At 53.1% G+C, this 18,201-nt stretch overlaps 1 protein-coding gene across 1 annotated transcript; it reads right to left on the bottom strand.

The window, feature by feature from the left end:
* Positions 1 to 6,413: 6,413 nt before the first annotated feature.
* Positions 6,414 to 8,062, bottom strand: KCNA10 (potassium voltage-gated channel subfamily A member 10). Its single transcript, XM_017664974.3, has one exon. It carries the CDS (start codon positions 8,060 to 8,062, stop codon positions 6,527 to 6,529), a length of 1,536 nt encoding a protein of 511 aa, XP_017520463.1. The 3' UTR covers positions 6,414 to 6,526.
* Between the last annotated feature and the right edge of the window lie 10,139 nt (positions 8,063 to 18,201).

Raw genomic sequence — 18,201 nt, 5'->3', positions numbered from 1 at the left:
CTCTGTAACCCCAGAGCCGGTTTCTGCATCTGGCCCAAACCAGGAACTTGGTGAATATTCCAGGGTAGCATGAGTGTGCTGTCTATATCCTTAAGAAAATTAACTGGTCACACAGCGAGTCTTCATCACCTTCTCCTGCTTGAAATCTCAGAAAGAATTCTGTGAGTAGGAGTTACTTCAACCCAAACTCTCCAGGTAACTGGGTCACAGTTGTTATCATTTGGAGGAAGATGGGGGAAGTTGGGAGCCCCGTGCCTGGGCTCTGCCTTGGACTGCCCTTTCTTTCTCTTCCTCCTTCCCTCCCTTCATTGGTCATGCAGCAGATACTGCGCTGGGATGACAACATTAGAAAGGCACAGCGGTAGCTCCTGAAGGGTTTACAACCTGTAGGTGAATTTTCATCTGAGGTGTCATCTCTCCGTCTGATTTTGTATAGCGTCTTTTACTTTTCGCTAAGGAATTTCATGTATTATCTTACTTAATTCTCACAATAACCCTGGGAGCTTGGTATTATTTATTATTTCTGTTGCATTTATTCTTTATGTTAACAGGGGTAGCGTGAGAAGGAGGGGGCTCCACCATGGCTCATCTGGCTCAGAAGAGCCGAGGATCCCCCCGCATTCCTAACGAGGATTACTGTCATGCTTCCAGCATGCATCTGACTGACGCCTCAGCTACTGAGTGAAAGAGCATTCATTATCTGGTGACATTTCGCCGCCAGCTTTTTACCTCCGCTTCCCCTGAGATGCAGTAACAAAAGTTTGTCTGATCTTTCTTTTACCCATCCCCCGGGTCCCTGACGCCCCCTTTCATCCCTGTGTTTGAGGGCCAACATTCTCCCCCCTCTCGGATAGGCCTCCTGGCCGACACTGTGGTCTCTAGGGAGGCCAGGGCAACTTTCTCCCTCTCACTTCAGAGTGACTTTGGAGTGTGCCACTCCATGTGGTGAATGCATTTTATTTTTTCTGAGGCTAGAATCAGCTGGTGAGATGGGGAGGGTGTCTGTCCCACTTCCCCATCCCCAGGACTTGATCGGGAGGGAGGGGGTGAAGGGTGGGGGAGGGCCGGGCCTGAGCCTTGTCACTGGTGGGAGGATCCACATGGCCTCCTCAGCAGCTGGTGTGGAGGTGGGTCTGAGCAGGACTTCCGTGGGTGCGGGGCTCAGTGCAGCTGGGCTGGGCAGAATCTGTCCAAACTGAGCCAGGAGGCAGGCCTTACAGGATGCTGGGGAGGGCAGCCTTTTGAAGGCTCAGGTCTTCCGGAACCTGGGGTAGAGAGGGGAGGAGTCCTGGCTCTCCTTGCCAGCCTCTACTGCTGCCACTGGCAGAGCGGCCCGGGGTGGAGTGGGGGTGTGGGAAGCTTTCCCCCTCTAGGCCAGGCCTCCCCTGGGCCCTTTCCCAAGAGTACTGCAGGCCCAGAACCCTGCCCCAGTCCCCTCAAGGGTCACCTGCAGCCATACTCCTGACTGTGGAGGGCCCGGCTTCAGCCTGTAGGTCTTGGATTTGGGGGAATGTGAGGGTGGAGGAGAACAAAACCTTATCAGGCCTATAGAAAGGCTTGGTTTGGTCTCTGTAGGGCAGTTGGGAGGAAAGGCCAAAGGGAAAATTCATTAATTCCACAAATATTTATACCCTGATTTTGTGTTCCCTTCATTTGTGGTGCCTGACATGATTCCCCCACAGTATGCTGTAGGGAGAGGTTACTTAACATTTTGAAGCTTCAATTTCCTTATCTGTAAAATGGAAATAATATCTACCTTATAGTGGCTGTTTTAGATGAAATGAAACATGTCATAAAGCATTCCCAATGGGTAGGGGTTTACTGAGCATGATGTTAGCCCACCCCTATCACTTGCTCTGCCCCACATCAGTTACCTTTATTTTTATGCTGTCTTTGAAATTGGTTGCCTTCTCTTAGGATCATAATGTGACCTGAATTATAAAGGCAAGCTTTCTAGTGTTAATTGGTCCAAAGTGACAGCTTTTAAAGAGTAATAATTCCTTTCATTTGTGTAGTGCTTTACAGCCAAAATTACTTTTAATACCACTCCATCACTGATTCCTCCCAACAATCTGGTGAGGCAAGTGTAATTCTGTCCATTTTTTAGCTTTGGAAATAGGCTCAAAGATGGTGTGTACAAGGACAAGGATCAGAGAAGTAGGAAGTTACAAGGATCCTGTCCCTAACAGAGTGCAGGTCCTAAGCAGCCACTTTGGCCACCTGTGGAGGCCCTGAAGAGCCCTTTGGGCCAGGCTGGGTGAGGGAGGGTGGCTGGGAGGATTCAGGGCCTGCTTTCCGTGGTGTGGTACAGAGGGGAGAGTTAGCCATTTCTTCTTCCATTTTCCACAGAAGGAATCTGAGGCTTATTGAGTCCAAAGTCATACAATTAGTAAAAACTCAGCCAGGTCCTTTGATTCCAAGTCTAGAGAGCTTTCCACTAAAAAATCCTGAAGTTTTTGAAGTGCTTCATAGTTTATGGTTTATATAGCACTTTTTAAGGAGAATTATGAACAGACATAACATTTAGTCCTGACTTGCTCCATGCTTTGCAGAGACAGCCAGCATGATATAGTGGTAAAGAAAACCCAAGACGTGGTACCTTCTGGAGATTGTTGCCCCCCACCCCCACCCCCCAAAGTGTTTGTGTGGTTTCTCTTATAGTATTTGCATAATTTTTCTGTGAAAATTAAAAGGCACTTTTCTGTTTTCTTTTCTGTTTTTTTTTCTGTGTCTTTGTTCAGTGGCTATAAAGCGTCTGCCCTACAATAAGAGTGCAGGAAGTATTAACCCATCGAATAAAGCCTTAGCCCGGCTGTGCTCTTCTTAAAGGTAGGGTTTCGGATCCTGGATGCTTCAAGGACAACTCCTTCCCTCCTTGGCGGCTGTGGGAATATTTTTCCTTCTGGTTCTTGCACTGGACTCCTCGGCAGCCCCGTCTGTCCACCTGCCCCCCCCCCCCCCCCCCCCCCCCCCACCCCCCCCCCCCCCCCCCCCCCCCCCCCCCCCCCCCCCCCCCCCCCCCCCCCCCCCCCCCCCCCCCCCCCCCCCCCCCCCCCCCCCCCCCCCCCCCCCCCCCCCTCCCTCCCCCCCCCCCTCCCTCCATCTATCCCTCCCCCCCCCCACCCCCCCTCCCTCCCCCCCCCCCCCCCCCACCCCCCCCCCCCCCCCCCGGCCCCGCCCCCCCCCCCCCCCCCCCCCCCCCGCCCCCCCCCCCCCCCACCCCCCCCCCCCCCCCCCCCCCCCCCCCCCCCCCCCCCCCCCCCCCCCCGCCCCCCCCCCCCCCCCCCCCCCCCCCCCCCCCCCCCCCCCCCCCCCCCCCCCCCCCCCCCCCCCCCCCCCCCCCCCACCCCCCCCCCCCCCCCCCCCCCCCCCCCCCCCCCCCCCCCCCCCCCCCCCCCCCCCCCCCCCCACCCCCCCCCCCCCCCCCCCCCCCCCCCCCCCCCCCCCCCCCCCCCCCCCCCCCCCCCCCCCCCCCCACCCCCCCCCCCCCCCCCCCCCCCCCCACCGGGGGCCCCCCCCCCCCCCCCCCCCCCCCCCCCCACCCCCCCCCCCCCCCCCCCCCCCCCCCCCCCCCCCCCCCCCCCCCCCCCCCCCCCCCCCCCCCCCCCCCCCCCCCCCCCCCCCGCACCACCCCCCCCCCCCCCCCCCCCCCCCCCCCCCCCCCCCCCCCCCCCCCCTCCCCCCCCCCCCCCCTCCCCCCCCCCCCCCGGGGCCCCGCCCCCCCCTCCCTCCCCCCCCTCCCCCGGGCTCGTTTCTTCCCCCCCCCCCCCCCCCCCGCAGCCCCCCCCCCCCCCCCCCCCCCCCCCCCGGCCCCCCCCGCCCCCCCCCCGCCCCCCCCGGCCCCCCCCCCCCCCCCCACCCCCGGCCCCCCCCCCCCCCCCCCCCCCCCCCCCCCCCCCCCCCCCCCCCCCCCCCCCCCCCCCCCCCCCCCCCCCCCCCCCCCCCCCCCCCTCTCCCCCCCCCCCCCCCCCCCCCCCCCCCCCCCTCTGTTCCCTTCCCCCTTGTCAGCGGTCACCTTGGGTGCTCCTCTACAGACAGCAGATCTCACTGAAAACAAGAGGCCGGGCTGACCTGGCTCCTATCTACCCTGCCTGTGGCCTGTGGTCAGCATGTGGCTCTGCCATGAGCCCAGAGTCAGAGTAGGTACAAAAGCTAGGATGTCATGGGAATCAGCATCCACGTTCCCAGGAATGTGCCGGCCTGTCTGGGTGACCACACCCCAACTTCCTTGCTCTTCTGGTTAGGAAGCTCTGGGCAGGCAACCTGGTGAGAAACATTTTGGTATCAAAGAGACCTAGATTCCAGTCGTTCCCTACTGCTTCCTGGCTGTGTGCCTGTGAACCTTTCTGAAACAGTTTCCTCACATGGCAAAATGGGGGTAATACTATTTATCATAGAGGGCCGATGTGAAGTCTCTCTCTGGGAGAGGTTTTAATATAAAGGACTATGCTGATGTAGCTCCCAGAGGGTAGAATGTGGGCATGTGAACTCTTGTCCAGGCCATCCCTAGGATGCCTGGGATCCTGGGCAAATAGCTTTTGCAATGGCCCTGTGTATATAAATATTTGCGTTAACCTAAGTCAGAGTGCCGTTACCACTCTGGCATCTAAGTTTGTGTGATCCTGTAAAAGAAATGGCACATCAGCCAGCTGGAGCAATCTGCTCACCAGGCCGCCAACCTGGAACTGGAACCTGGCACAGGGCTTCAGTGTGAGCCTGTATGTGCGAGTCCAGGAGCAGCTCGGGACATTTGGGCAACCCCACATGCCTGGGAGTAAGGGGTGGGTAGATAATTGAAAAGGGACTTAGAAAACTGTGAGGAAGACTCACCAAAGCACAGAACCCTGAGGCTGAGACCCAGGACAGGAGCCCTGCTTGTCGAGGTCTAAGAGCAATAATGTCTTGTGTGAAGTGAAGGCTTTACATGACTCAGTGCTAAATTAAAGCTTGCAATTAAAGATTAAACCCCTTGTAAGAAGGAGATTGTGATTGTTAGAGCAGGAAGGAGATTTAGAAATTACTAAAACCGGCTTCTTAGGATGTAGACTAGGGATGAAAAGAAAGAAGCACCTTTCTCTCACCCCAGTTCATTTGTCAGGCTGTCATGAAGTGGAAGTTGTGTGGTGGCATCTGTGGCTACAGCATCGTGTCTTACAGGGTTATGCGGATATTGGCATGTTCTAGGATTGTGTGTTGTGTGTGGGTTGTGTGGTTTAAGTTGTTTGTAGTGACCTGTGGTCCAGGGGAATTGTTCTGGGGTTGACTCACCTTTGAGGTGTGGCCAAATATCGCACATTGGGCCCAAGGAAGGCACAAAGCCTCATTGTTTGGGGGCTGAATGGGGAGGGACAGAGTAGAGACCTCCTTACCTGCCTTCTGGGGGTTCCCAACTCGATTCCTTCATCCTGGAAGCTTGGTGGGCTGAGCAGATTCTGCTCCCAAGAGGGTAGTTCCTCAGGTTAGCCTGCCACAAGGACCCTCCCCAGGTAGGCCTGGCCTCTGGGCACATGTCTTAGTGCCCTACTGCTCACACCCTAGCTGCCTAACAGGCCTCTGGTCAATTCCTGGTGACTCAATGGGAACTGCTCCCCAAGGCAGATGGGCATGACTATTTTCCCAGAGCAGTCCTGCAAGGCCTTAGTGTACACACTTCCATGCTTGGGGCTCCCAGCCTGTACATGTATGTATTCACAGAGATGGGCCAGGTTAAAAGCACCTGGGAATGTTTCTGCTGGAGAAGTTGGCTGGAACCCCTAAAACTCCTCTCCCCCTTCCCTAATTCCATTGCATCCATTAGGGGGAAGAGCAATAGACAATTAGGTAGGAGATTTGGGTTCCAGCACTGACTATGTCACTGTTCCTGGGTGACCTTAGGTAAATTGCTCTCCCTTGGTATGTTCATCTATAATGTGAGAATAATAAATCTGTCCTAGTGGTTATTTTGAGATGCAGTGAGATAATGTAGGTTGAAAGAGCTTTGGAAAATTTATGCAAAGCTACACAAGTCTAAGTTACCATTATTAAACAACTCTGAGCTCTTATTCATTGTTCGTAGAAATCTCCTGTTTTTAAATATGCTTCTTCCTAGGAAGACCAAAGCCAGTGTTTCTTCATCTTTAATGTGAAAGTGAATCACCTGGGATCTTAAATGTGGATTCTGATTCAGTAGGCCTGAGGTGAGCCCAGATTCTGCATTTCCTTGCTCCCAGGTGATGCCAATACTGCTGGTCTTGGGGACCACAGGTGAGTAGCAACGACCAGAACTACCCCCCCCACAGGAAAGAAGAATGAAATATTCCTATAGTCAGTTGAGAACGAACAGCTTAGAAAATACAGCACGAATATGGGTTTATTAAAACAGCTTGCAGTAAAAAATGGCCTGTTGTTCACAAGAGATAAATTTTGGTCTTTGGAAAAACAGAGCAAGAGGCAGGGAGAAGGAGAAAGCGAAAGACTGGGTGAAGGGGAGAGAGAGAGGCACGCAGATGAGCACTCGGAGTCTCAGTGCCAAGAAGCCCTGGGCAGATCACTTCCTGGACTTCCCTGCAGAGCAACCACCATTGGTCTTACCAAGTGAGTCTGCACTGCCCATTCTTGAGCCCACACTGTTGAGTATTTTGTCAGTTTCTCCTGGGATGTTCTGCCTCTCCTCATTCTCAGTCTCCCGATGGTAGAAGTAGTTAAAGTTGGAGACAATGACAGGCACAGGGAGGGCGATAGTGAGGACCCCCGCGATGGCACACAGAGTGCCCACGATCTTCCCTCCGGGGCTGGTTGGGCACATGTCACCATAGCCAACAGTTGTCATCGTGACCACTGCCCACCAGAAGCCATCAGGAATGCTAGAGAAATGGGACTCTGGCTCATCCACTTCAGCAAAGTAGACCGCACTGGAGAAGAGGATGACTCCAATGAAGAGGAAGAAGATGAGCAACCCCAACTCCCTCATGGAAGCCTTCAGCGTCTGCCCCAGGATCTGCAGCCCCTTGGAGTGCCTGGAGAGCTTGAAGATGCGGAAGACCCGCACCAGCCGGATGATCCTCAGGATGGCCAGGGACATGTTCTGCTGGGCGCTGGGCTCTGTCTCCTGGACCAGCTCTGTGATGAGGGTTGCAAAGTAGGGGATGATGGAGATAATATCGATGATGTTCATGATGTTCCTGAAGAAGTCAGTCTTGCTGGGGCAGACCATGAACCGGAGCACCAGTTCAAAGGTGAACCACACAATGCAGGTGGACTCCACTGTGAAGAAAGGGTCAGTGAACGTGGTGTGGGAGAGGACCGTCTTGCTTGTGTTGAGGCTGGGGCCTCTCACCACCTTCAGCTCCCTATCCTCCCGGAACTCGGGTAATGTCTCTAGGCAGAAGATGGTGATGGAGATAACCACAACCAACACAGAGACTACGGCCACACCGCGGGCAGCACTGGAACTCTCTGGGTACTCAAAGAGGAGCCAGAACTGCCGGTGAAAGTCGTTGGTGGGGAGCAATGTTTCAGGGTCTTTGATGAAGCCTTCATCTTCCCAGAACTGGTCCATGGCCTCACTACCCAACTCATAGAAGGAGATCTCATCAGCAAAGATATCGACAGGGACATTGGCTGGGCGCCGGATTTTCCCACCAGATTGGTAATAATACAGTATTCCATCAAAACTGGGCCGGTTCCTGTCAAAGAAATACTCATTTCTCATGGAGTCGAAGAACTGCATCCTTTTCTCCCTGTCTCCTAGGAGGGTCTCTGGGAACTGATTGAGGGTTCTCAGCTGGGTCTCAAACCTCAGCCCAGCAATGTTGATGATCACCCGCTGGTTTCCTTCATTCAAGATCACTGGCTCAGGCCCTGGGGGATCGACATAATCTCCTGGGAGCTTGGAGAAGGCTGTCTCGTGGTTGGCGTTGTCACTGAGGAGGATCTTCCACTTGGAGAAGGGTCTGCTCCCAGGATGGCCTTTTGGGCTGGTGGGGTCCAATTCGGTGGCATAGCCTGGCTCTTCCTGGATTTCATCCGAATTGTCAAAATTGACCAGAGCAACCTCCATTTCTTTCCAGCCACACACATCCATCCTAGGGGAGTTGGGGAAGCAGCCCGAAGCCCCTCAGTCTTCCCTGCATGCTGGGAGCTGTGGAGAGGAGCAAGACCATCACACAGGAGCTGGGATAGGGTACCGTTGCTCCTGACCATCGCCATAGGTATACCAAAGGATTAAATGGCTTATTTTTAGTGAGAGAAGGAACCTCATGGTTGTTTGGTCACCATTTTTCCCTTGAATTCGGTTTGTATCCGCTGAGTTTGCCCACATCAGTAACTAGAAGAAATTGCAAAGAAGGAGCCTAGCTAGATGAGAGGGGAAAACTTTCTGCAGCCGAAGAGAGTCTTTCTACACAAAGGCAGAGAGAGGCCATGATGGAGACAAAGTGAATGTTTCTTAGTAAGACATACATTTTTGTATTTGTACGAAGTCCCTCAGCTCACCCCAAATTTTTCTGTGCCTGATCTTATCCTTAACATTCCTTTCTCTCACACTTAACAGCCTGTCCCTCACAAATCCTTTTAGGTATATCTTCAAAATGCATCTGGCATTCAGCCATTTCTCATCACTTCCCCCACGACCTCTTGGACCAAGTGGTAGCGCGGGGGTGGATGCATGAACCCAGCTGATTCTGTTGGGAAGGAAACCAAGAGGATGAGGGCCGGGTGGGTAACCAACACTGAGACCCCTGTGTCTTCACTGCTCCTCTGTGAGTAGCTCCTGGGGTTGTTTGGAGGGTATATTAAATGAGGTAGCATATGTAAAATGCCTGGTAGAAAGATCTTAAATGATAGCTATTGTTTTTGTTAACTTCTCCACATAACAGGAACTTTAGAAGCCAATTACCTGGAGAGGTTTTTTATTTCATTTTGGTATTGTTAATGCACAATTACTTGAACATTATGGTTACTAAACTCCCCCTATTATCAAGCCCCCCCACATACTGCCTTACAGTTACTGTCCATCAGTGTAGTAAGATGCTATAGAATCACTATTTGTCTTCTCTGTGTTATACTGCCTTTCCCGTGTCAACCCCTGCTACATTATGTGTGCTAATCGTAATGCCCCTTTTCCCCCCTTATCCTTCCCTTCCCAACTGGTCGTCCATTCTTGTGTAACTGTTTTTTTTCCCTTTGGTAACTGTTAGTCCATTTTGGGGTTCTATGAGTCTGCTGCTGTTTTGTTCCTTCAGTTTTTTCTTTGTTCTTATACTCCACAGATGAGTGAAATGATTTGATACTTGTTTTTCTCCTCCTGGCTTATTTCACTGAGCATAATATCCTCCAGCTCCATCCAGGTTTGTTGCAAATGGTAGGATTTGTTTTTTTCTTATGGCTGAATAATATTCCATTGTGTATATGTACCACATCTGCTTTATCCATTCATCTACTGACGGACACTTAGGTTGCTTTCTGGACAGGTATTTTTGGCCTAAGTCCAAGATATTTATGGGGAATGATTTCATTTTTAAAAATCATTTTAGGCAGCTGGGAATTAAGTGGTTGTGTGTGTGTGTGATGTTGGGGCAGGGTTAAGGAGATCATGCTCAAAGGGCTGGATAAACACAAACACAGCCTAAGATGCCTTCTTCAGGCCCACTGGAGTTTCGATTTCATCTTAAGAACACGGAAGCCAGGCAGACTTGGGGTACTTTCATTTACAGATGACAAGGACAGTCTGAGGGTATGGTATCTTTTCAAAGTGATTCCACATTCACTTATCTCACTAAATGATAATGGTATAAGATTGAAATGTTATTTCCATTTTACAGATGGGGAAACTGAGTGAGAGACCATGTAACCTCCCCAGGATCACATCACTAGTGGGACAGAGCTCTGACGTGAACCTGCTCTTCCAACCCAGGGTCTTCTCTACTTGACCATGGGACCCTGTGTGGAGCTGAGGCCTTCTGGGGAGCTGCAGGACGGGGCCACAGAAGTGTGGGCGCTCACAGCTGCTTTAGTTTCATGTCCCCTTTTCCCTGGTCAGGTACACCATGTGGGCTGAAGAGCTCAGGTGTGGGTGGCTAGGGCTGGTTGAGCACCTACTACCTCTTAGAACTGCACAGCATTTGCAAACTGCCTAATTTCACTGAGAGGCAGCTTCCTTGGCTGTGGAATGGAGGAGGATGTACCCACCACTGAGCATGTCAAATGCTGGCCTGCCATGTGATGCTTGATGAGAAAAGGGTGGCTGAAGGCAGAAGGGAGCAGTGGTTAAGGACTCAGAGACGGCAGACTGCCACGTGACCTGGGATCCTGGCCCTGCACATGGTAAACCCTAGAGAAATGTTAGCTATTCCTTCAGAGTGATCCATATGATGATGTAGGGAACCTGCTCTGGGGCCACTTGGCTACCAGGCAGATGTGGAGCCAGGACTCCAGCTCTGTGCCTGTCTGGTGACTTGAGACCAGCATTTCTCCTCTGGATTCCTGACCCCAGGCTGGGGGTGCCCCGGCTCATCTCCTTCCTGGTGTGAATCCCATCCCACCTTCTCCAGGCTGAGAAGAAGGTGCTGTCTGGGGTAGGGGGTTAGGGTCCACTTCCAAGTGGCCAGAGGGGGCCCTTATTAGGAACCTTTTCTGGAGGGATGAGGGGATCATAAATGAGAGAGCTTCTTTGGCAAAATAATTGACTTCCTTTCCTGGGAGCCAGGCCATTTCCCTTTGCCCCTCCTCCTGATTTCTGATCTCCTCTTTGTTGCTTCTGTCCCCAGCTCAAAGTGGGACACAGGAGTATGGCTGAGGAGGGTCATATGGTGTTGGAGGTGGTTGGGCAGTGTGTATAGTGTATAATGAATATTGGTCAGGCAGGTGAATAAATGAAATAAATACAAGCTCGTGGGAGCAGGGACTGTGTCCACCATTGTGAGTCCAGCACCTGGCCTAGGACTTAGCCTACCCAAAGGTTCAGTTAATCTCTGATGAATGAATGAGTGAGTGATGAATGAATGAAGTGTGGCAGACAGCATATCAGGCTCAGAGCCAGGACACCTGCAATGCCTCCACTGCTTTATGATCACAGACTACTTATGTTTCTTTATCAATACTCCAATTTTTTCATTTGTAATAAGAAAATATATCGAATCAAAGTAGCCTGATTAAAAGGGTACATATAGAATAATTCTGTTCATACAAATTTCTGGAAGCTGTAAGCTAACCTAGAGTGACAGAAAGCAGATGAGCAGTTGCCTGGGACTGGGGTGGAGAGGGGTGTAAAGGTAATTTTGCTTTCCTGAGAAACACCTAGACAGGCTTTGGCCCAACATTTTCTGACCCATGTCTTTTCTCCCCGGAGCTTTGTCACGGTTAGGTCCTTCAGCATCTCTGCACATGGAGGTAGGCTGGCTCATTCAGTGTCCCTGGGGAGCCTTCTACTGTCCCCTCTTCTGACCTTTGCCCGCTCCCCTTCCTCCAGAGCCAGAGAGGCTTGGGTTTGAATCTCAACTCTGCACTCAACTAGGCATGGTGGCCTTGGGCAAATCACCACGTCTGTGAACTCTGCTTCCCTCCTCTCTAACCGAGTCTCCTCATACCGCCCCTCAGGGTCCTCAGGGGGAGAGAGTGCATGCTGTAATGTGTGCCGCACCTGGCACACAGTAGGCATTCCAAGACGGGAGCCCCTGCCACAGCTGGCTCCGTCTGGCCTGGGATGCCTTCCCTGTCTGCGTGGTGTAGACCACAGGTGCCTCCTGAGCTCTGGAGTCCTTCATGCTTTACCCAGGCTGCAGACGTGGGTTTGCGGTATCCCTGACTAGAGCCAGCAGGTCCTCTGGGGGCTCAGCCCTGTGCCTCTCCCGTAGAAGATGTTTGGGAGGTGGCTGTAGAGCGCTGGGCTAGGAGTTCGGCTTCTCAAGGTCACGGTAAGTAGGAGCAGCTGGTGTCGTGGGCCCTCCTTGTCCTCCTTAGTTGTGTAGCAACCCTCACGGGTCCTACAAGTTCAGGTGAGGTGGTGGCCATCTCTGAGTCAGAAAATGGCTGAAAGAAGTCATCACGCAGAGACAACTGTGTACAGTGCACCCCAGGGCTCCGAGAGCCCAAGGGACAGGGAAGGCAGAGCTGTGTCAAGGGAGAGCTCAGAGGTCACAGGGCTGCAGCGAGTGGGGACACGGGGACTGAGGAGGCAGGTGGGCGGGCCTGGCGCACGGTGGGCTCCAGTGCCTGCTGTGGAGTGAATGAGGGTGCTAATAAGGAAACAGTGGGAGGAGGCCAGGCTCTGATGCTGCTGTGCCTGGACAGAAGAGGGCAGCGTGTTCTGCCGGAAGCAAGCCTGGGCCTGCTCTGCTCTCTTCAAGCACCCTTTCTCCCGTCTCTGATGCTGCTCCTCCTCACCTCTGGCCCAGCCAGGCCACAGGTCTTGCTGATTCTCCTCCAGGGTGGCTCTCACTGCCCCCTTTTCCTGGTCTCTGCCTCACCCACGGTACAAGCCCCATCTTTCTGGCTTACCCTGAACTGTTGGCCCAGACTCAGTTAGGGACCTGAAGAGTAGGATTCTGTTCCCCTCTGCTTCCAGTGGTCAGGTTTAGCCCACCCTTCAAGAGCTTCCCCAACCCTTCAAGTTTCCCCAGCTGAGGAATAGTAAGATGGAGTCTTATACACGACTTGCTGGCCCTGCTGCCTGCCCTCTGGTCCCTGTGCGGAGGTGACTGGGTGCCCAGCTCTCCTAGCCTCCCTCAGCCTTCAGGGCAGCACAGGCCTAGAGCTGGAAGCCAAGAGCAGTGCCCTGCCAGGGGGCCTGAACTAGGTGGGGAAGGCCAAGGCAGGCAGCTGGCTGTGGGGGGTCCGTAGGGAGTCACCTCCCCAGTGACCCTGAGAGAGGCTCTGCCTCCTAGCTAGAGTTCAGGCCCTGGAGCGGCCAGCGGGGCTAGCTCTCAGTCCTGACAGGCCACTTACTGTCTGTGTGGTTAGGACAAGTGGTCTTACTGGTACCTGCCTCACAAGTTGTGGTGAGGAAGTGACAGCCCATAGAAAGCACGCAGCATGTCACTGGTAGCTCGTGTTAGTGGCCCCATGGGTCAGGGACTGGGGTGGGATGGCTGTTTCTCCTTTCCATCTCCTGGCACTAGTAAAATGTGTGTGTCACACCCCTAGAGCTATTCCCATGCAGGCCAAGCCTCTGGGGAGGCATGCTGGTCAGAGCTGGAAGGGGTCAGATGGAGGCTGGGGGATGATTAGGCCTGTAGTCTGAGCCTGTCTGACACCTGTCCACTCTAGTTAGGTATACTTGTGGGTTGGGTTGAGCATCACAATGCACCCTAAAGCAGGTAGGGAGTATTATCTCCATTTAACAAATTGGGGGACTGAGATCTAGAAAGATGTGTGCTTGGCAAAGGTCCTTCAGCCACTAAGTTATGAAGCTATGACTCAAACTCATGTTTTCTAGTTCCCAAGCACACTTCCTTCTGTAGTCTCACAATTTGCTTCTGTGTGCAGCCTATCCTCATTCACCTGGGGACTGTGCCCAGGACAGACACACACACAAAGACAGATATACACATGACTACACATGCACAGGCAGCCATACACAGACACAGACACCACCCTGACCCCTTCAGACACACACATCAACATGGGTATGTGTGCCTTCTCAGACAAATAGTCACACATACACACTTGCTACACATAAACTTACCAAGATACCTGAACACATAAGTCATGTGCAAAAATTCACAGACACATGAGTGGGCTCCCATCCACAGATGTGCAGCCCTGAAACCACCCACATCCGCAGGTGTTTCTGTTCCAAGTGTGCCCTGACTCCCCTCCCCATTTTAGTCTGTCTACCTCTTAGGACAGGAGGATGTTCTGTTGCTTGGAGTAAACTGAAAGAAGATGAGGAGGGCTAGAGGGGGCTTGGGAAGTCGGCCATGTAGTTCTCTTGCTCATCAGAGTGGGTGGGCCCAGCTTGGGCAGTCTGTGTCTCCTCCTGCAAGGACTGCTCAAGACAGAGCTGTCTTCCTAAAGAGACAGAACTATACAGACAAAGGCTCTTTCATTTCAAACCTGAGCAGCAGCAGCAATGCTGAAAGGAATGATCACAGGATAATTTGTTCCAGGAGGAATATAAGGGCTTACAATTTAAGTGCTACTAATCATGGAGACTAGAAGAGCTCCCCCTTGACACTGGGGGACATACTTTTGCTCAGGAAGTCAGCTGGGAGGTGGGACTCCTGGGGCCTTCCCCTGGACCTCTTCATTTTGTGTACCATCAAGGCCCCACATTGCCTCCCATTGCCCTGGAGAGGATTCTCCTGCCCCTAATGGAGACACGTGCAGTTTCTGGGTGCCAGGACAGAGGGCACAGAAATGGGCTGGCCTGCAGATTTTGCCTGTGCATGGTGTTGCTGGGGCTGGTCCCACCAGGAGATGCACCTCGGCTGTGGTTGTCACTGAAATACCCTTGGGCTTTGGAAGTGCAAAGCTCATCCCTTCACAGCTGGCTCTTCCCAGAGTTCTGGTGTCTCTGCTCCCAAGCAAGTCCTTGGGGAAGTGAGGAGCCAGGAAGTGATGCGGCAAAGAGCTGAGATTGAGGCCAGGTACTTTTCACACACTCATGCCACGCCCTGTCCTAGCCTCCCACTCTGTCTCCTGCACCTGCTCCCCGCGGGTGCTTGGACAGAGGCCCACACAGCCTTCTTCTGAGCCATCTCAGCTGCAGGCTGTGGGATGCTGGGGCCAGATAAGGGGTAGTGTGCTGGGTTTTTTTTTCCTGCAGAACTTCTGCTCACCCCAAAAATGTGGGTTTTGCTTTCAGTCATTCTTAAGGGTATAAGAAGGGTTGGTTTTGGATAAAAAAAAACAAACAAAACCAAAGCCCACATTTCTATTTAGCCCTCTACTGCCAACCTTGCCCTTAGCCACCGATTTCCGTGAAGCTGATTTACTAGCTGGAAAGAGCAGGTATGTGGAGTCACTAGGCCTGGCTCAAGTTGCCTCTGCCTCTCACTAATTGTGTACCTTTAGCAGAGTCACTTTAGCTTCTTAAGTTTACTTCCATTTTCTTTAAAATTGGCATAAAAACATCTGCCCTGCCTACCCGCCCTGATGCCTTATATGGCAGGTGCTTAATACATCAGTGTCGAATGTATGTGTCTGAGGTGAGACACTTGACGTCAGAGCGCTCATGAAGACACGTGGGAGAGAGAGTCCCAGCTCCTGGCCAGAGCCGTCCACCAGATGATGAGCCTTTGGGGTTCCTGTCCCCCTAATCTTGTGTTGTGCCTCCACAAGACTGTAAGGTATTTTCCATGACTTGCAAAGTGTTTTAACATTTATGTTTTCATCTGACCGTAGGATGGAACTCTGTTACCATCTCCCTTTACAGATGAGGAAACAGAAACCTAGACAGGGAAAGGTAGGAAGTGGTGCTGCAGGGTTACAGTCCCCCCTTGTCTGATTCTAAGCCTGAAATTCACCCCATGCTTCTAGGCAGCCTCATTCAAGGCAAGGGATGCACTCTGCAATCTTCCCTGGTTTTCTTGCATTTCATCATTGATACATTTACCTAAAGCTGCCTCATCGTCTCCCTGCACTTCATCCTCCCAGCAGGTAGTTTGCTCAGTGGTTATAAGCATGGACTCTGGAGCCAGCAGGCCTAGATTTGCAACTGTGACCAACTAGCCCTGTGCAATCATTTAATCTTTCTGCCTCAGTTTCTTCATCTGTAAAGTGAGAGACTACCTAGATTGTAGGGCTGCCAAGATGATTAAAAGAATAAATGTCTGTAAAAAACCTAGGGGAGCAGATGTGTGGTGAGTGCTATGTAAGAGTGAGTTGAGGGTGTTCAGGAGTCTGGTCTTGGCTGGCCCTGGTATAGCTGCCCCGTCCTGTCCTGGCTTTGAGAGCATAACTGGGGCCGTCCTCCAGTGCCCCTGTGATTGTCTGAGTTCCCGCTGTGCTCTCCTTCCTCTAGTGTCTGCCCCGGGCTGGTTCCTGCTCAGGTAAAGGCCTCCTTCTTGCCGACCTTCACACCCCATCAGTTTCCAGCCCTGTGGGATCTGCCCCCGTGAGGTCCACCTCACCGCCCTGCCCTCTCCTCCTCCCCCTCTGCCAGCCTGCTCAGACCTCCTGCCCAGATTTACATCCTGCCTCCTTAGCTCTTCCTTTCCCTCGCCTGTGGCTATCAGCATGCTCCTCTGCACAGCTATTAGACCCAGTTACCCTGTCTAGAGCCTCCGGAGGATTACCAGTCACACCTACCCCCTCAGTCTGGCACTCAGCCTGTGCCTGCCTCTTTCTCTCCCATGCTGTGAAGGGACCCCAGCCTCATCTACTCCCTGCAGCCAATTTTTGGGTTGGTGGACACACATGGCATCCTTCTGGTAACTGGAGGGGAAGACCACATGGCCCCTGCTCCCTCTGGCTGTCACCCACCAAGCCAGCCCCCTTGCCTTCCTTTTCCTGCTCAGGCAGCCATGGAAGCAGGTCCTGTGGCTAGGTGTTAACACTAAACAGCAAAATCCCAAATTCTAGCCCCTCGTCTTGGCAAGCACCCTGATCTTGAGTTATTTTCTTGGGACCATTTCCCAAGAAACCAGCCCATGGCTACTCCCAGGATGTATTAAGCTGTAGGACATTGGGCACATTGCTCAACCTCCCTGGGCCTCAATTCCCTTATCTTCACAACAGGGAGAGTAATAGTATCTGAGGAGAGATTTGGGGGAAGGACTCATATCCTTGTATCACCCTACTAACTAGTATGTTGCCTTGCACATAGAAGAACCTCTGTAAATATTGTTGAATAATTCATTGAATGGTCCACAAAGACGTGAGCTAATGGAACAGAGCACTTGTGGTGGAATTGCAGGCATCTGCCTGTGTATAGTGGGTGGTGGGAGCTGCCTATGTGCCTGACAAAATACCACAGAGGCCACTGTCTATTCTCCTGGCTGAAGCTCTTCTGCACTGGCTTCTGGGCCTGTTCTTCTATTGGCTTTTATATGGGGCATTGAGCAGTGGGGCTCTGGGGCCTCCTTAAACCCCAAGAAGGCTCCAGAATTTCTGGAGCAGAAATGGGCATAGTGGGAGGGGACCTGGGGATGCCTATGCTCTCTTCTGGTAGAAAGACAGGGCCCAGGCCTAGGTCAGGGGTTGAAACTGGTATTCTTGGAAGGCTCCAAGCTAAATGAGCTAGGAAGGTTTACCATAAGAATGATGTGTCTCCCTAGGAGCATGCTGGGAAATGAGCCAATCTGGTCAACTCATGCTTGTTGCAATGCGTGCAATTGACTTTCCCCAAAATGCTTCAGGGACTCTAGGAGAAAGACGCTTGGGGCCCTTTGATGTGGCAGTTAAGATCCCGTTGCAGAGACTGAAGTGTGTGTGAGAGGGGAAAATGTTGCCGAGAACTCACCATCAGGAGAAGCAGAGCAGAAGGATGGCTTGTTCGGCCTGGGGACCCTGGGGGTGCTCCAGCTAGGTCAGCTCTCATGGCCGAGGGGTCTGATGGTCTCCGGCCGACAGGACTGGCAGGAAGGAGACTGCCCAGCTGATGTCTGGGCTCAGAAACCCTATCCTTCTGTGAAACAGGATCACCCTGCTGTCTCCGTCTCTGGAGGAAGCAGAAGAGAGAGGATCTGGTCAGGGTTGGTGGGCAGCGTGCACAGTGCAGGGGGCCAGAGAAAAGCCAGGCTGGAGAACTCAGGAAAGGATGACCCTCCGCCTTCACAGTCGCACAGATCAGATATGGACCCTAGAGGCTGAATTAGCTGCTGACTCAGGGGACATTTCTTAAAAGTCAGTGATAACATGTAGGCACTTAGGTCTGGCAGGCTTGTGTCTCCCCATCATTACCCCCAGCACATGGGTATTTGCCCGTAAATGGTTTCTCTGGGCTTTCTAGTAACTGATCCTTGGCATTGGTGTTCTTGCAATGGGACCCTAGACTCCATCTGGGCCTCCCCCTACCCACCTGGGAGAAGGCCCAGGGTAGGGGTACAACTGAGGGCTTGCTTCAGTCCCACTGGAACTGGGGACAGACCCTTGATGTGCCCAACCCAGGAAGGGTCGTTTCTCCAACTCCAGCCAGACCCCTTAGGCTCCCTGGGAGGGCCCTGACCCGGAGGGGAGAGGGCTTCTCACCCCCACACAGCCATGGTGGGGGAAAGGGCACTGCCCAACTTTCTGCCCTCACTATCCAGAGGGGCTCTATTTGAATAACAGCAAGAAGACACA

This window comes from Manis javanica, chromosome 4, assembly GCF_040802235.1.
Source record: "Manis javanica isolate MJ-LG chromosome 4, MJ_LKY, whole genome shotgun sequence".
Classification (NCBI taxonomy): Eukaryota; Metazoa; Chordata; class Mammalia; order Pholidota; family Manidae; genus Manis; species Manis javanica.
The sequence above is the reverse complement of the archived record's forward strand: the minus strand, read 5'-3'. Positions and strand labels throughout refer to the sequence as shown.

What these genes read in the sequence shown, in the direction of transcription:
- KCNA10 (XM_017664974.3), bottom strand. Translation starts at nt 8,062, where the DNA reads ATGGATGTGTGTGGCTGGAAAGAAATGGAGGTTGCTCTGGTCAATTTT.